This window comes from Quercus robur, chromosome 5 (assembly GCF_932294415.1).
Source record: "Quercus robur chromosome 5, dhQueRobu3.1, whole genome shotgun sequence".
NCBI lineage: Eukaryota > Viridiplantae > Streptophyta > Magnoliopsida > Fagales > Fagaceae > Quercus > Quercus robur.
In genome coordinates this window covers 7,908,162-7,925,921 of record NC_065538.1, presented here as the reverse complement: position 1 = coordinate 7,925,921, position 17,760 = coordinate 7,908,162, and the positions used below count along the sequence as shown (strand labels likewise).

At 32.4% G+C, this 17,760-nt stretch overlaps 1 protein-coding gene across 2 annotated transcripts; it reads left to right on the top strand.

Annotated features, from left to right (window-relative positions):
* Positions 1–3,759: 3,759 nt before the first annotated feature.
* LOC126725000 (ankyrin repeat-containing protein BDA1-like) lies at positions 3,760–6,052 on the top strand. 2 transcript variants are annotated; one of them, XR_007655235.1, is made up of 4 exons: positions 3,760–4,514; positions 4,870–5,245; positions 5,528–5,700; positions 5,932–6,052. XR_007655235.1 is itself a non-coding variant. In XM_050429470.1 (3 exons), the coding sequence occupies exons 1-3, from the start codon at positions 3,882–3,884 to the stop codon at positions 5,575–5,577; spliced, it is 1,059 nt and encodes a 352-aa protein (XP_050285427.1). In that variant the 5' UTR covers positions 3,760–3,881; the 3' UTR covers positions 5,578–5,850. The 2 variants fall into 2 exon arrangements, 1 of the variants encoding a protein (XP_050285427.1); XM_050429470.1 differs by lacking the exon at positions 5,932–6,052 and having other exon boundaries at positions 5,528–5,850.
* The last annotated feature ends 11,708 nt before the right edge of the window (positions 6,053–17,760 follow it).

Sequence of the window (17,760 nt, the reverse complement as noted above, 5' to 3'; positions counted from 1 at the left end):
AAAAATAAAGCTGATAATATGACACTGACATGTCCTGCACAAAGAAAATAGATTTCTCGCTACCAAACATCCATTATATTCTCCATTTCACTTGAGAGTGGGATGATCCTTTTTGAACGAGGATTGTGTTGTGCATTTGTCTTTTCCGTTAGTTGGTTTTGGTGCTACTAAAGGTATAAGCATCATCCAATAGATACCAGGGAAAGTGCATCCATGTTTTCTATTATTTACCTATTCCTTTCATCAATCACTCAATCATACACCATCTCCGGTCTCTTTCATGTTATTCTATTGTTTTTGGCAATTCCAAATCGTTATAAAATGCAAAGTTGATATTGTAGGTGAAACATTTTAGTAATTAGAATCTTAATGGAAAAGTATTTATTATGAATATTGTGATTTCTTATAATTAAAATCAATCAGACTTATAGGAGTTTATACACTAGACCTTTATTTTAAATTCCCTAATATTTTGATCTTCAAAATTTTTTAATATGCAAATAGTTTATGAAATGTACTTATTAGATGTATTTGGTTAAATGGAATATTTAGTTTCAACGTTTGTATTATTGTTTGAAATTTGTTCTTATATTTTACAAGAATCAAAATCTTCCGTCCCACTTTTCCTGCTTCACTCTATACTCTACCAATAAAAACTTGTCACATGTTAATATAATTAATTAAATACTATCATTATTGACTTATTAATATTACCATTATTAATTAATGGTAGTATTTAATTAATTAGGTGAATACGTGGCAAGCTTTTATTGGTGGAGTATAGAGTGAAGTAAGAACAGAAGATTTGGACTCATTTTACAAGGCATGTTTTAATTTTGTCTTTACACCTTAAATTGTTTTGCTTACGTGATAGATGGAATTCATGTCTCATCTTAAGTTCAATGTCATCAAATTAACCATGATTATATGAATTTTGTTTGTTATATTAGTATTTTCTATTCATGGTAAGTATAGTTATAACTTAAAAATATAATAAAAATAAAATAAAAACCTTTAAAAGGTTATACATAAGTCAAATAAGTTAAATAAACTCTCCAAAATAAATGTAAGCCACTAAAGTGTGATGAAGGTTTATGAAATGAATTAGCTTTTTACTGAAGAAACTTAGGATTCAAATCCTTATTCTTCCGTTGTAACTATTAAATTATCAAAAAAATAAAACTTATTCAAGGAAAAGATTTACCTGTTGTTTTTCAAAGTTCTCTTATTTTGAAAATATCCAACACGTTTGTTCTTTTGGATGAGCATGGAATAAAGCTAAGCATTTTTCTAAAGTGCCAAGTTAAATGATAATAAAAAATGGACAAAGTTTAGTTATAAAATTAGTTATAACCTAAGACTATAACCTTACTCAATACCTTTTTATTGGAGGAGAATTTTGACAAATCCACCATTGGATGACATCTTCTTCTTCTATTCTCCATGCTTGCAAAATTTCTAAAAAATTAAAAACCAATAGCTATATCATTAATAAATTTTTTAAATTGCAAGTTTTTGTAGTTTAAAATTATTCATAGAAAATAAACTTGTAAATCATATAGTAAATAATATTCAATTAATACAAAATTTAACATATGTATTAAAAGCGTAAAGATCATGAAATTCAACGGTTAGATTTCCAAAATATTAGTAATGTTTATTTATTGAGTTAGGTTATAGTTTTAGGCTAACCCATTTTGTAGTTAAACTTTGTCCATAAAAAATTTAAAAATCAATGATTAAATATATATACATATAAAGAAATGAAGTTTTTACCATGATTCAACATATAATATATTTTCATATATAACAGACTATGTTAGTATTCAAATAACTCAATTAAAATTTTTTTTTCATCTAGTTAGTTTGTAAATTTTGAACTATTTTTAACATAACCATATTGATCATAATTAATATTTTTAAGGACAAGTTTAGCTACAAAATTAGTTGTAGCCTAAGGCTACAATGTTATTCAGAAGAAAAAAATTATTACATAATTTGAAAATCTAATTGTTGAATTGCATGTTTTTTAAAATCTTAATACACATCAAATTTTGTGTCAATCAGATATTATTTACTATATGATCTATAAACTTATATATTATGCAAAATTTTAAATTACAAAAACTTGCAATTTAAATAATTTATTGATGACATAGCTATTGATTTTCAAATTTTTAGAAATTTTGCAAGCATGGAGTGTATAAGAAGAAGATATAATTCAATGGTAAATTTGTCAAAATTAACTTTTAATAAAAAGATATTGGGTAAGGTTGTAGCTTAAGGTTACAACCAATTTTACAGCTAAAATTTGTCCTATTTTTAATATATTTTAAAAATTTTAGGTTAAAAAATTTAGAAATTACATAATTAAAGTATACTAATAGACCTAAAAAATTAATATGAAACATATAATCGCTTTAAAATATTTAAAAATAAATAAAAGTCATTGCACATGATTATTTATTTTAATGTAATACAATTTAGAAATATATATAGGAAGACTCTTAGTTAAAAACTAAGGTCCATGGTCCCTTGATCTCCCAACCCTAGGGTCCTTGTCTTCCTCACATGAGAATTTTTTAAATTGGTATACGTAGGACCTCAATCATTCATCCTTATCTCTTGGTAAAGAAATAGAACAAAATAGAGAATGTTTTTCCATGTTGTTTCCATGGTAGATGGATGAATAATACTTTCTCATCTCACATCCAAATCAATGGTCTATATTCGACCAAGACATAATGAGCATGACTTTTTGCACAAATTTAATGACAAGAAATGAAAATAAAATGCCTTCACAATTACAAATTTTTTCAAATTCTCTCTCTCTCTCTCTCTCTAGAAGGCTTTAAATTTATACAAAATTTCCCTAAAATATATATATAATCATTTTATCTCTAACCTTTTTGAAAAATCAAGATTTCAGTTTCCTTCTATTTATTATTTGAAAATACTTTCAATCTTTTCAAAATTTTAAAATACGGTTTTTTTAATACAAAATTACGAGTTAAGACTAATGGTGGCACGCCACAAACACTTACTAGGACTTTTATTGATTGATCGGAACTATAGCCTTTCATGCTTTTGCTTGGAAAATTTACAGAACGAAAAGGTAATGCCCTTAGTGCCTTAGTGGGCCTATAAAGATTAACCTGAATTTCAACACAACCTAATATGTCTTCGTCAATTATTAATTTAATGCTCCTATGAAAGTAGATGTTTTATTTTATTAAAAAAATCAAATAAAATACAGTTGTATCTAAAAAAAAAAAAAAAAGCTTTAAAAAAGAAAAACTATGCATAAACAAATAACATAAATAATTAAATAAAAAGCCAAACTAATCGAGAACAATATCTTCTAACTATAATTTTCTTTTGTAGGCCAGAGATTGAGCCTAAAGCCTCTTTCCAGATATATTATTTTGTTAACCTTGAAACAAAAGTTCAAGTTAGGTTGCAACAAGAAATTAAAACTGGCCCTCAAGACCGTGCAATAACATAACCGAAAATTATTAGATACTTTCGGAGTAACATAAAAGCGTACTTCCCCTCACATAAATGGTGAGTCTCACCATAAATTTAATTAGTGAGATTTACTATTTATGTGAGAGGAAGATGTATGCATTTATGGTACTTTGGGAGTACACAATAATTTTCCTATGCAAGGAAGACGGTAAGAAAGTTCCTCTTGAGTAGGAGTACTTTGCAAAGTAGACGCTTTAATCCTAATGGGTAGTGTTTGTTACGCATTGAGAGTTGGATCCTGATGGGTTGTCTCCGCTCTCTTTATATATATCTCCTCGTTTGCTTTCTTCTCCAATCACACTTAACACTAGAGAAAGAGTTTGTTCATCAAAAACATTAGAGAAGAGAGAGAAATGGATATGAGGTCAGAAAAATGTGATACAATAATGGAAATAAGGTCTGGAGGAGATGATACAATAGAACTCTACAACGCTTCAGCAAGAGGGTGTACGACCACATTGAATTTACTGATCCACAAAGACTCGCATATCCTTAATAAAGTTTCTTTGTCCTCTTTTAGTGAAACCCCATTACACGTATCAGCCTTGCTTGGCCACTTCGATTTCACTAGAGCCCTTTTGGATCTAAAACCTGAATGGGCTGCTAAGTTAGACTCCCAAAAACGTTGCCCCCTTCACTTGGCTTCTGCCGAGGGCCACATAAAGATTATTCAATCATTGTTAAATGAAAACAATGATACTTGCATGGTTCAAGATCAAGACGGAAGAATCCCTCTCCACTATGCAGCCATGAGAGGACAAATTGAGGTCATGAGGGAGTTGATCTCAGCACGGCCTAAGTCAACTCAAGTTATGGTCAACAAGGTAGAGACTGTTATGCATTTGTGTGTTAAGTACAATCAATTGGATGCTCTAAAACTATTGGTGGATTCATTGAGCATTAATGAGGACTCTCTTATCAATTCCCAAGATCACGATGGGGGCAATACCATCTTGCATTTAGCTGTGATGCTAAAGCAAACTGAGGTTGGTTTTCATTATTTCTTGTTAAGAAACTCAACTTAGAGTTCTAGTAGATATATATTTCCTTCCTTCCTATGTACTATACTTCTTTATTTTTTCTTTTTTCTTTTTTTATGTAGACTGTTACTGGGTGGAAAAAAATCAAGAGAAAATAGATAATTTTTTTTTAATAACTCCAGATATTTGAGTTAGAGAAAACTAGTTTGGAAGAAAACTCTATCCCTATTATTTAACTGACCACACCTTATCGTTGTGAATTTATAGAATATGGGAAAATTCTTTGCCTATTTCGTAGCATTTTAGCTTATACTTCTCGTAAACAAATATTTTGAAACTATAATACTACAAATTTTTGCAGATGGTAGAATACTTACTTTCAGTACCAAAAGTGAAAGAAGGATCAGATATACAGAATCGAATTGGCCTAACAGCCTTAGAAGTCTTAGAGCACTGTTCAAAAGACTTTAAAAGCTTTAACATTCAAAAAATGTTAATGAATGCTAGTGTTGAAAGAGCAAAGAACCAAAATATTCTCTCACCAACTGCTATGTCGTCTCACCCTAAATCTACAACACCAGCACGGTCAAGCAAGAAAAGGTTGGACAAATTGTTAAGCTACTTAGGATTTCATGTTGATATGATTGATGAGACACGTGGTGCACTAATGGTGGTGGCTACTGTAATAACATCTATCACTTTCCAATCTGGAGTTGGAGGCTCGCAAGCTCTGTATGGTAATTTCGCGGCCTACATTTTTTTTACGAGCAATACCATCTCTTTCACTGCATCTGTCAGTGTCATATTTTTGCTTATTAGTGGATTTCCTCTCAAGAATAAGGTTTGTATGGGCATCTTGTCATTTTCCATGGGTATCACTTTGATATTCCTGGTCGCTGCCTATGTATCTGCATCTCCTTTTAAGGAAGGCGTTGGTATACCTATAGGACTAAGTGTTCTGTTTGTTGTGGCTGGTGCGATTCTTCTAATTTACGTAATTCGTCTTTTCATGTGGCTAGCAAGAACAAGGTGTATACGAAAATTCATTTCTACATGTGGAATGCGCTAACAAGTTGGACAAGCAGGATTTGGCTGACTCGTATTATCTAAGATGGGAAACTACAATTGCTACTAGCAACTGTGAAACGGCAGGAGGCAGAGATGGTATCATAATATATTAGCTACAATCCAAGTTAAGAATGTCTTTTGTTTCCTTCTTTGTTTTCGTTTCTTTTCGTTCCTTTCTGCATCTTGTTTGATTGAAAATTCAAACTAATATATTTACCTATCATTGTAAAAAGAGTGGTAATTAATGAAATGACTAATGGATTTGGCTAGTTTAGATTTGATTTTCTTATTATTATTGTATTATTATGTAATGCACTGTGTTGTAATTGATAAAAAAAATTACGAAATATGGCAGGAAAGAAATTTTGTACAAACCTTCCTAGCAAATTGAAGGAAGCAAAGACAAGTCAGAGTCGCGGGATGAAACTTGAAATTGAAAACGTGTGTACTTGACGATCGGTGGAAATTAGAAGGCTTCGAAATTTTGTTCTATTAGAGTTCAAGCTTCCCTTGGATTGAAATTGAAAATTTTTGCTTTGGTTATACATGTTTCATACATTGGATTCTTCATCCAAAATACCTAAATTAGTCAATCACATAACAAAATTTTAATTTATTTTTTAAGTTAAATTTCTCTAACATATATACCATGAAGTTTAGGCTAGGGTCAATCAAGTCTAGAATATTTAAAAACTGACCATCTCAGTCCCTAAACCCAAACGTTTTGTAACATTGTTACTTATTCTAGTTCTAGACTCTTATCTTTCAGACCTCTCTTTCTCTCTAATCCCTTTCCCTAAGTCTCTTTCTTCTCTTTCTCTTATTCAAAGAAGAAGAAAACATTGAAGAACACAAACTTTCTAGTAAATAAATAGGGGGAAAAAAAGATTAATTGAATGGAATCCACCGACCACTAACCATCGACCATCAGCAAAACCTACAAACCCATAACTAGCAACCAGCAACCACCGGCATCAAAAAACTCACAAACATGTCAAACCCACAACAGCATCTTCATAACATCTCTTCTTTGTTTCCATATGCCACCAACCACCCCCACAACAAACCTAGAACCAACAATCCAAACCAAAACCCACAAAACTCCAACACCGACCCATAATATATGGTAGATATATTATGGCCCAAGTAGCCCAAATTAATTGTAACCATATGTACTTATAGAACAAATATATTAACTTTAGGTTAGTTTATGGTTAGCAAAGAATTAATCAAGTATTCTCTAGTATATAAACCCTTCACTAGGTTCTTTGTTACACAAGTGCTTAATATTTTCTTACATGCTTTCCCTTATCATTCAATCATCACAGAATCACACAACAACTTTAACAATATATAATTTTCTTAAGTCTCGTCTTAGTGGGTTTAGATCAAAGACTGAATTATGTAGAATTCCATTTTACCAATGCTGTGTTGGGGAAAAATCCTAACCCCTTTATGTCTATATGTGAATTAAAATATATAACTACCAAGCAATAGCAATATTATGGAAACAAAAAAATCAGCAAGCACCACATAAACACAACCACACAAGAACACCAAATCTTACTTGAAAAACCCTTCGATATAGAGGAAAAAACCATGGGCAACTCCGAAAAATATTCACTATGAAATAGAGATTACAACTATCAAGTTTATTCTAAACTTGAGTCTACAATAACTTGGATATGCAACAAATAAATCTCAAGAAGTAAATACAATCTCACCACAAAGTCAGCAGCAAAATCTTCCTCTGAATACTCCAACTCTCCATGGTTATAGCATTCAAAAAACTCCATGAGAACTCCATCAATTTATCTTTCTTGTAAATAATTTGAGTAAAGAAAAATATCTCCTTTTTCTTTTTCACTCTCACACTCTCACTGTGTTTCCCTCTATCTTTTTGGACTGCACCTCTCAAGCTGAAGCTCTCTCTTTTCTGTGTCTTGTTCTCTCTGAAACTCACACACCAAATGGCCAAATGTGGCTGTCCTATTTTCTTCAACTCTCCACTCAGGGCCGAATGGCCTTTCTTTTCTTTTCCTTCTTTTCTCCTCAGTGCGTCTCACACACTTGCTCAGCTTTGCATTAAACCAAAAGCTGACTTTGGAAGCTTGAGGAAGCAAGCTCATTAATGAGCTTATTTGACAAGGCATGTGGGCTGGACCCCACATGGTGCTTCGCACTCAACATGCTAGTGAGCATCTGTAGGTTAATTATTGAATCACGTAAATTTGTGTGTATGTAGTCTAGTTTGATTTTTGTTTGTATTTTGACTATTTTACTATCCGATTTAAATTTGTGCCATAGTGGTAAATTTCTCTCTCTTGGATTTTTTTTTTCCCGAAAAACATCTCTCTTTGGAATTTATTAAACATTTTGGGTCTGTTTAATATTAATAAAAAGTCTAAAAAATATTTAAATTTACAGGGCTGATTTTTCAGTGAAAAATTAACTCCTGAGTTGCATGGACTTGTTGGACTTTAAATTAGCTATGCTTAACTAATTTATATTCTAATTATAGTTAAAAACTTAAAATTTAACTATAGCTATATTAGTTTTCAGCAATTTTATTTAATTAATTAATTAGAGAATTCAAATTATAATTGATATATGGCATGATTTTTGATGGGCAACCAAAAAGAGAATCATCGTTCATAGGAGTTGTCCAAAAACATAAAGGTCGTTCAAGGTTAGAATCATCCAAAGAGAAACAAAGAAGAAGCAACAAAAGAAACTGGTTCATCCAGGAAGAAGACATGTTGTCTAAGATGAGGTCATAGACGGTGGATAAACACTTAGTAAATTCTTAATGTTTTTACAAGCCAAAGAGATAGTTATACCACGATCAATTATTCCAAGACGTGGGGTGAATTCCTTGAAATTTGCTTCACTCTCTTCACTAAGTTCTCACATCTCTCATGATATTAGTGGAACCTAACAAGTAGACCAACTCTAAGTTCTCTATATAAAGGACCAAACCTCACCAAACAAGGGTATGCACAACTTTTCATAATAGGGTTCATTCATTAAATTTAGGGTAGGGTCCACCACGAATATGAAAGGAATGAACACAATTTTTCTATACTCCGAAAGTACCTAAGAATTTTCCTTGACACAAACATAAAATTATCATATTGTATAACTCAAGTACATAACTACATGCATCTATTTATCTTCACTTCTATCTTTTAATCACATAGATGATAGAACACGCATATACACCCCCAACACGAGAGAGAGAGAGAGAGAGAGAGAGAGAGAGAGAGAGAGAGAGAGAGAGAGAGAGAGAGAGAATGGACTTAAGGCATGAAGAAGATGATATAACAAAACTCTACAGTGCATCAATGAGTGGATGTACAATCACATTGAATAGTTTGATGCATAAAGACCCATGCCTCCTTAATAAAATTTCATTGACTAATCTGAGCGAAACTCCGTTACACATATCAGCTTTAGTTGGCCATCTTAATTTTAGTAGAGCTCTCTTACTTCTAAAACCCCAACTTGCTGGCGAGTTGGACTCTGTTAGGTTCTAAATGTTTAGAACAATTGGCAAATCGTGAACACAAACTTGTCTAGATATAGATCTTAGAGTCTATAGGTTTTATTAGACAATGCTCAATGTGATTCAAGTCAAGATTCAAGAACATACAAGCTGCAGGAAGAAGATTTCATATTCTGCCTGGTTCGACCGATCGAACGACAGGCTCGACCGATCGAAAATCGTATCTGCAGAATTTTAATTAAGCCCAAACAGCAGTTCAAGCCCATTTAGGATTAGGGTTTCTAATCTACTTCTCCCAGCATATAAAGGAAACCCTAAACACGTTTTTGTGGTGCTTTTCAGAGAGAAAAGAGTGTGCCTCTTTTGTATTTAGGGTTTTGTTCCTAAAAAGCTCTCTTATGTCTTCTACCGGTATTATTCCTTGAAGAATCTTAAGATCCGGTATTGTAGAAGTTGCTTCCTTCTCTTGTCATCAAAGGTGTTGATGATCTAAACCTTCAAGGGTGGTCTTGGAGTCACAAACAGGAGAGTTTGTGTTGCTAAACCTTTGAGTGGGATCTCAAAGTCACAAAAGGGGGTGTTTGTGTTTTGCAAAAGCCAAAGAAAGAAGGAGTCTGTGGATTCGGAGCTTGCATGTGGTTGTGTTAGTAAGTTCTACTGGTTGGTAGCATTAGGAAGTCGAGCGGGAGTGCTTGTAAGTCCTTTTGTATGAACTTCGATTCTTTCTAGTGGATTTGCTTTTTACCTTAAGGATAGCTAGGTTAAATTCTCCCCAGGTTTTTTACCGGTTTGGTTTTCCTGGGTGATCATATCATTGTCTTATTTATTTTCCGCTGCTATGCATGATATGATTGTTTGATTGTGATAACCTAGACTTGGAATTTGGACTAAGTAACAACTTGGCTAATTACCTAGGTTTAATCAATTGTTTTAAGGAGTCTAAAAACTGTCAAGTGGTATCAGAGCGGGTTGCTTTTTTGTTTTAGATCTTTTGGTCTAAGAGCTGATCCTTGACCCCTGTTGTCATGGATAATTTGAAGTGTTTTTCTGATCATGTGTCTGTTCATGCTTCTGTTGATTTTATTGATGCCTATGAAACTCTTCATAAGGAATTATTGAAATCTATGAAAATTGCTAAGAAATTCAAGGAAGAGTTAAAATTGGCTAATCTTGAAAAAGAGGAATTGATTGTTAGATTAGATGAATCTAATAAAAAGAATGAATTTTTGAGAAATCAAATTTCCTCTCAAGATGAGAAGATGAAAAGCTTGGAATAAGAGTTAGTTGAATCTAAAACTAAAATTGAAAATTTGACTAGTACCAAGCCTGCTGTTGATAACAGAAGTGTTTCTGTTTCTCTTAAGCCTAAAACTGAGAAAGTTTATATCCCTCCTTTTAAGAGGAATAATAAAGAAAAGACTTATTTTGCTAGGTTAGACAAATGTAAAAATTCTGATGTAGATGCTGAAGTTTCTAAACCTACTGTTAGAGAGCATAATAAATCTATTTTTGTGCCTACCTGTCAACTTTGTGGTGTAGTTGGTCATATTAGACCAAATTGTTCTTTGTTGAGGCAAAAACCAAAATCTGAGACTAGACTTGTTGTTAGGAATACTGATGTTCCTAAATTTGTTCCTGTTTGTTACTTTTGTGGTGTCTCTGGTCACATTCGTCCTAATTGTCATAAATTGAAATTTAAGCATTCTGTGTTTCAATCTAGGATATGTGATAATATTTCTCCTGCCATAAGTCCATATAAATTGTTTCATATTATTTTGAAAAATTTAAGCTTGTTGGCTTGTGAAAGGAATTTGCAGGATTTTAGTCTTTCTCAGAAGATTGGTGTAATCCCTCATATACACTCTGCTTCACATGGATTTTCACCTACAAAGCCGAAGACTCGTGTTATATGGGTGAGAAAAGATTCTCCAAGGTGAGTGTTGCTAACTTGTCCCTGATTTAACTCTTTCAATTAATTGTGGACATGTTTTGTTTCTGTTTTTGGTCGTGTTTTTTTTAGGTTGTTTTTTATTTAAAAAAAAAATCCAAAAACATTGAAAAAATTTCAAAAAGACAAAAATATTTTATTTTGTCTAGTTTTTTTTCTTGAGGATTACATGAGGTATGATATCTCTCTCTAAATTTAGAACATGCTTGACATTGTGGAGAAACTTGAATAGTATGTGTTAAATAAGTGCTAAGTTATTTCTGATTCTGTGTGAGTATGTACTAGTTTGTACATGTACTTAAGGGTTAATTAAGAAATTGATATTTCTTGTTTGTGTACCCTCTATAGCTTAGTTAAGTACTGTCATGCATTGCATTTGCATTGTTCATTTAGCATAATGTGTGCTTTTTGTTTTTGGTCATAAATTTTTTAAAACCAAAAAGATTTTTGTGTTTTGTATTTCACATCTTGGATTTATAATCAAGGATTGACCATATTATCTTTACATAACAAGTTTATGTACCTTGTTTAGCTTTGATGAGCTTACTTATTGCATTTTACTAGTTGAAGTTTTGTAGTGCATGTTGTGTGGGAGATGTTTATAGTTTTTGATCACTTTGTCTTGATCTTGAAGTCACATGTCTTTGACTGTCGGACTTGAACCTTTTGAGAAAGGCATAAATAACCATCTCACCACTGTTCACTAGCCAATCATGAACACCTTAGTGCATATCGTAAGATTTTGTGCTCGAGAAAGTGTAGCACATGCACAAAAAGAACATAAGGTGTAGCCTCGATTTAAGTGCTTAATTCTTAAAATTAAAATTGGTGTGTACTATTAGGCTTAATGCCAAATCACATAATTAAAATTGGTGTGTATATTATGAGGCAAATCAAGAAACTTACATGATTGCAAACTTATGATCTAGGAGATGTGGGAGTTATATGATGTAACTCTTTAGGTGATAGTCTCTTTTAAATTCTATGTGATAAATTTTGTAGACTTTGTGATTGATTGCTATTCACATATCACCTCACATGTATCTCAAGTTTTTGCTAGTTGCACACACTACACAAGTTACTATTTGTTAAACTTGGTACATTATATTGTGTGTGATCTTGTTGTGGCCATCCAAGTTTAAAAGTTCCTTGATTTTAATGCAAAATGTGTTTAATGTTTGCGCTTTGAGGACAAATTGATTAAAAAATCTTGTTTTTGGAAGATCAGGGTTGAATTCAAGTGTTTTTGAAAAACTTTTCATCTCATACTTATGCATTTTTTATATAAAACAATGTGCTTTGAGGAGTTTCTGCATTAAAATGCTCTGCTTTTCAAAAATATGATTTTTCCAGACTTTCGATCGATCGAACCTGTTTTTCGATCAATCGAAATTACGATTAAAATTTTTGGTTTGAGTCTGCCTGACTCGATTGATGTTCGATCGATGCTCGATCGATCGAAACTGAAAAATTTCAATTTTTAATTATTTGACCAAAATTTTTTTCCATGCATCATTTATCTTTATGATTCACATGCATTGCATTGTTTTTGTATCCATCTTGCAGTTTTGCAGTCATATCTCTCATTGTTTTCACACATAACATGCATACACTTTGCTATATTGGGTACTTAACTTGATCAAAAATTGATTGATTAATTTTTGAGCTATGTACTTTCTAGTATATGCTATTTTTATGTGTGAACTGTAGAAAATATTTTTCTTAAGAGATATGATGGATAATCAATGTGCAAATATTTTCTCTACTCATGCAACTGTTTATGGGTCACATAATGTCATGTTTGCATTTTATTGAAAGAGAGAATATTTTTTCTTCATGTGTATCCTCAACTTAGTTTTTTTAAAAAAAAAAAAAACTTGGTTTGTGTCTTTTTTTTTATCCCCAACCCCTTTATTTTCCCCCAAAACTGTTTTTCCCAAAACTTGTTTTGTTTTTTTTTCCCTATTTTTATAGGGGGAGAAATTTTTTTTAACCTTTGTGGTTCTTAGGGGGAGTTGTTGCTCTTCATAGGGGGAGTTGTCTCTTTTTTCTCTTACTTTGTTGCGTATGTTTTCTGTCTACCTTCTGATTAGGTAGTCTTTATCAATACGTGACAAAAAGGGGGAGACATAGATGACTTGTTTGTTTTGTTTAGGGGGAGATAAAATTGTTTTCCAAAGGGGTAGAATATAAAAACCTTTTGATGTATCTAACTTAGGGGGAGAGTTATAATTTACTTTTGTTTTTTATATTCTGTTTCATATTATTGTTTATATGTCTTTCTTTCCATACATGCGGTGATGTGTTTGTTGAGTGTTTCAGGAAAGACAGGTGCATTCTGATCAAGACCTTCTACCTTTTCTTGCAACTTCTAGGTTAGGAGTCTTAGATTGGGATTTGTGATGTAATTGGGCATTTTATTGTATTGGGTTGTTCTTGTATTTGAGCATTTCATTTTGTATGAAAGTTTTGTTACGAATTGCCAAAGAGGGAGTTTGTTAGGTTCTAAATGTTTAGAACAATTGGCAAATCGTGAACATAAACTTGTCTAGATATAGATCTTAGAGTCTATAGGTTTTATTAGACAATGCTCAATGTGATTCAAGTCAAGATTCAAAAACATACAAGCTGCAGGAAGAAGATTTCATATTCTGCCTGGTTCGACCGATCGAATGATAGGCTCGACCGATCGAAAATCGTATCTGCAGAATTTTAATTAAGCCCAAACAGCAGTTCAAGCCCATTTAGGATTAGGGTTTCTAATCTACTTCTCCCAGTATATAAAGGAAACCCTAAGCACGTTTTTGTGGTGTTTTTCAGAGAGAAAAGAGTGTGCCTCTTTTGTATTTAGGGTTTTGTTCCTAAAAAGCTCTCTTATGTCTTCTACCGTTATTATTCCTTGAAGAATCTCAAGATCCGATATTGTAGAAGTTGCTTCCTTCTCTTGTCATCAAAGGTGTTGATGATCTAAACCTTCAAGGGTGGTCTTGGAGTCATAAACAGGAGAGTTTGTGTTGCTAAACCTTTGAGTGGGATCTCAAAGTCACAAAAGGGGGTGTTTGTGTTTTGCAAAAGCCAAAGAAAGAAGGAGTCTGTGGATTCGGAGCTTGCACGTGGTCGTGTTAGTAAGTTCTACTGGTTGGTAGTATTAGGAAGTCGAGCGGGAGTGCTTGTAAGTCCTTTTGTATGAACTTCGATTCTTTCTAGTGGATTTGCTTTTTACCTTTAGGATAGCTAGGTTAAATCCTCCCCAGGTTTTTTACCGGTTTGGTTTTCCTGGGTGATCATATCATTGTCTTATTTATTTTCCGCTGCTATGCATGATATGATTGTTTGATTGTGATAACCTAGACTTGGAATTTGGACTAAGTAACAACTTGGCTAATTACCTAGGTTTAATCAATTGTTTTAAGGGGTCTAAAAACTGTCAGACTCCCTAAAACGATGCCCCCTTCATTTAGCTTCCGTTGAGGGCCACATAGAGATCACTCGAGCACTATTACATGTAAATGACAACGCATGCTTAATTCGTGATCAAGATGGGACAATTCCTCTACACTATGCAGCCATGAGAGGACGAGTTGAGGTTGTAAGGGAGTTGATTTTTGCACAGCCTAATTCAACTAGAGTTATGCTTGATGGGGAAAAGACTGTTTTGCACTTGTGTGTTAAATACAACCAATTGGAGGTGGTAACACCATATTGCATTATGCTATGATGCTAAAGCAAATTGAGGTATGTTTACTTTATTTCTTGCATTATTTATATAGAATAATATACATATGTTTTGTCAAGTAGCTCAAACTTGAAGTCAAGTAGATTGCTTCTATGCATTTTTTTTTCTTTCTGGATTTCTGATGACATTAGAATATTTTTATTGTTAGTTATAATAATTGGCATATACATGTGATTGGTTTATTGGTAAAGTTTCATATTAGAATATTATATAGTAATGTCAATGGCGGAGCTAGAAATTTGATTTAGGGGGGCAAGATTAAGATATAATATTGAAGACAAAATTAATATAAAAATTATTAATATAAGAAAAAATTAATTTATTAGACAGTATTTGATCAACATAGAAAATAGAATGGAAAAGTTATAATTTTTTTCTTTTCATACTTGATTTTAATTTAATTTTTTTGAGCCTAGCGTAGGAGTTAGTATAATCATTGTAATGCTTAAACTACTTCCTAATTTAAATAGGCTAAAAATGTATATTGCAAAAAAGTATTAATATATGAAGTTAAAAGATTAATTTAAATATAAGATATTCGAACAAATCATATGAATGTAAAAAGATTAAACATTAGTAATCATCATTGAGCGGAGATAAGCAAATAAGTTGTTCAATTGATTTACTTGTCTTCGCTATTAATTGTTCAAAACCATAATGTTATTACATGATAAGACTATCACATAACAATTAGGACTATGTTGGGAACTAGTGCTACCTTGTTTATTTCTTCTCGTGGCTATTTTAACAACTTATAGGAAAACTAAAGTGAACAGTGACATAGACTATATTGAATAAAACCCATCGAGTTAAATTATTCTTGAACCGGAAATACTAGTAGTTAAGAAGCTAATTGAAATCAATTTATTTCCATTAAAATCTGTCTTTTGAAACTTAATTATTTATTTCCTCAATATCACGTTCACGTCCTTATAACCCCATAAGAACAAAGCTTTGTATGTGGAATATAACTTTAAAAAATAAAATTACAACAACAAACATGGGGTAGGGGAGACCTTGGGTGGGGGTGGGGGGCACTTGACCCCCCTTGGCTCCGCCCCTGAGTAATGTCAAGGTTGAGTGATTGAAATTAGATTAATTAATGGATGCAAACCTATTAACTTGAAACTTTCAGATTATAAGTGGTGTCTCAACATTTAGTCTTAGAAGTTCAAGATCCTAACAAGTGAGAGGAATAAAAATTGGGATTCAAATACAATATGAAAATATTAATAAGGTGAATTTTCACTTTGTGCTGAAGGAAAAAAAGGGTGAAAAATTCTGTTTGTACAGAGGAATAAATGTAACCCTTAAGGTTGAAATGGAGTTATCTTCCAATAGCATTCTTGGTTGGAGGAGGGAAGAAAAAGCATAGTTTTCAAAACTCTAATTTCTAAAGTCTGATGCATAACTCATGACATCTACTTTTTCATTAACCAAGTATAAGTGTTATGAATTAATACCAAATTGGAGAAATTATTGGTTTATGTAGTATTTCATCTTGTGCTTCTCATGAATAAATTGTTTAATTTTTCTAATGCAATAAGTTTTTGTAGACAGTAAAATACTTGCTTTCAGTGCCTAAAGTAAAAGAAGGTGCAAATGCCTTGAACTGGATGGGCTTTTTAGCTCCAAAATTCTTAGAGCATAGTCCAACAGATTTCAAAAGCCTCATTATTCGAAACATTTTAATGGATGCTGGTCTTGAAAGAGAAAATACACAAGATAATCTCCCACCACCATCAATAACTGTAGTTGATAACCATGAATCAGCAAAACTAGCAAAGTCAAGTAAGAAGAGGTGCAAGTGGCTGAAGTGCTTGAAATTCAAAGATGATTGGATATAGAAGAAACGCGTGGTGCATTAATGGTGGTTGCTACAGTAATCACAACTATTACTTTCCAACCAGCAATTAGCCCACCAGGTGGAGTTTGGCAAACAAATGTAAATGATACCAGTCAAGGTTTTAACTGCAGCCCTGATAATATATGTGAAGCTGGAACCTCAGTTGCAGGCTCCGACAATATTTTCGACTACCGGATTTTCTTGCTTTTCAACTCTTCCTCTTTGATTGCATCTCTTTGTGTCGTTTTTTTTGCTGATCAGTGGATTCCCTCTCAAGAATAAGATTTGTATGGGTCTCTTGACATTTGCCATGTGTACCACTATCACATTCCTAGCCCTTGCCTATTTTTATGCTGTACATCAAGTGTACCCAAGCAATAATCGTTATGGATCATCTGTAGCTGTTACAGTTATGCCAACTTATGGTTTTCTTACTATAATGGCTGTGGTTCTTTTGATTCCCACAGTTCGTAACATAAGGTGGTACAAGTTGGGCAAACATGACTATTAGCAGTTGAATGTTAAAGTTTTTTCCAAATACAGTACCTGATTGGTATCCAAATGTATTGGATACTCTTCAATCCCGGGTCTTTTTCTTTTCTTTTTTTTTGTATATATTTTCTTTGTTCTTATTGATGGAATAAAAATTCAAATCATGATGATATGAATTTAATTGTATTTTACAAAGATTCTACGTAAAGAAGGAGAGAGATTAATGTATGAATTATTTTTCTTTCACTTTAACAAAAGTAATTACATCTTCTCTCTTATCTTGTAAAACAAGTAAAAGTAATCTATAAAATATGTGAAAAAACTTAAATAAAAGACAAGTTAAATTTTAATTACACTGAATTTTGTAATATCATTCCAATAAGATTTTACGTATTTGAATTTTGTGTCTAATGTTTACTCAAACAATCATACTTCAAGGTCATTTAAAAGTATTTCAATTTCCAACAAGTAAAACAATGAGTTGAGAAACACACCTTGGAATACTAGTCTGAAACTTCCGTACATCCTTTCCCGTCATCTAAGATTCAAATCATAATAATATGTTTTTAATTAGATTGGAGGAGGGGAGAGAAGTAGACGTAAGGGAGTCGAATAGCTTTGAAGAGATGTAGAGGGGGTAAGATAAAAGTCCAAAAC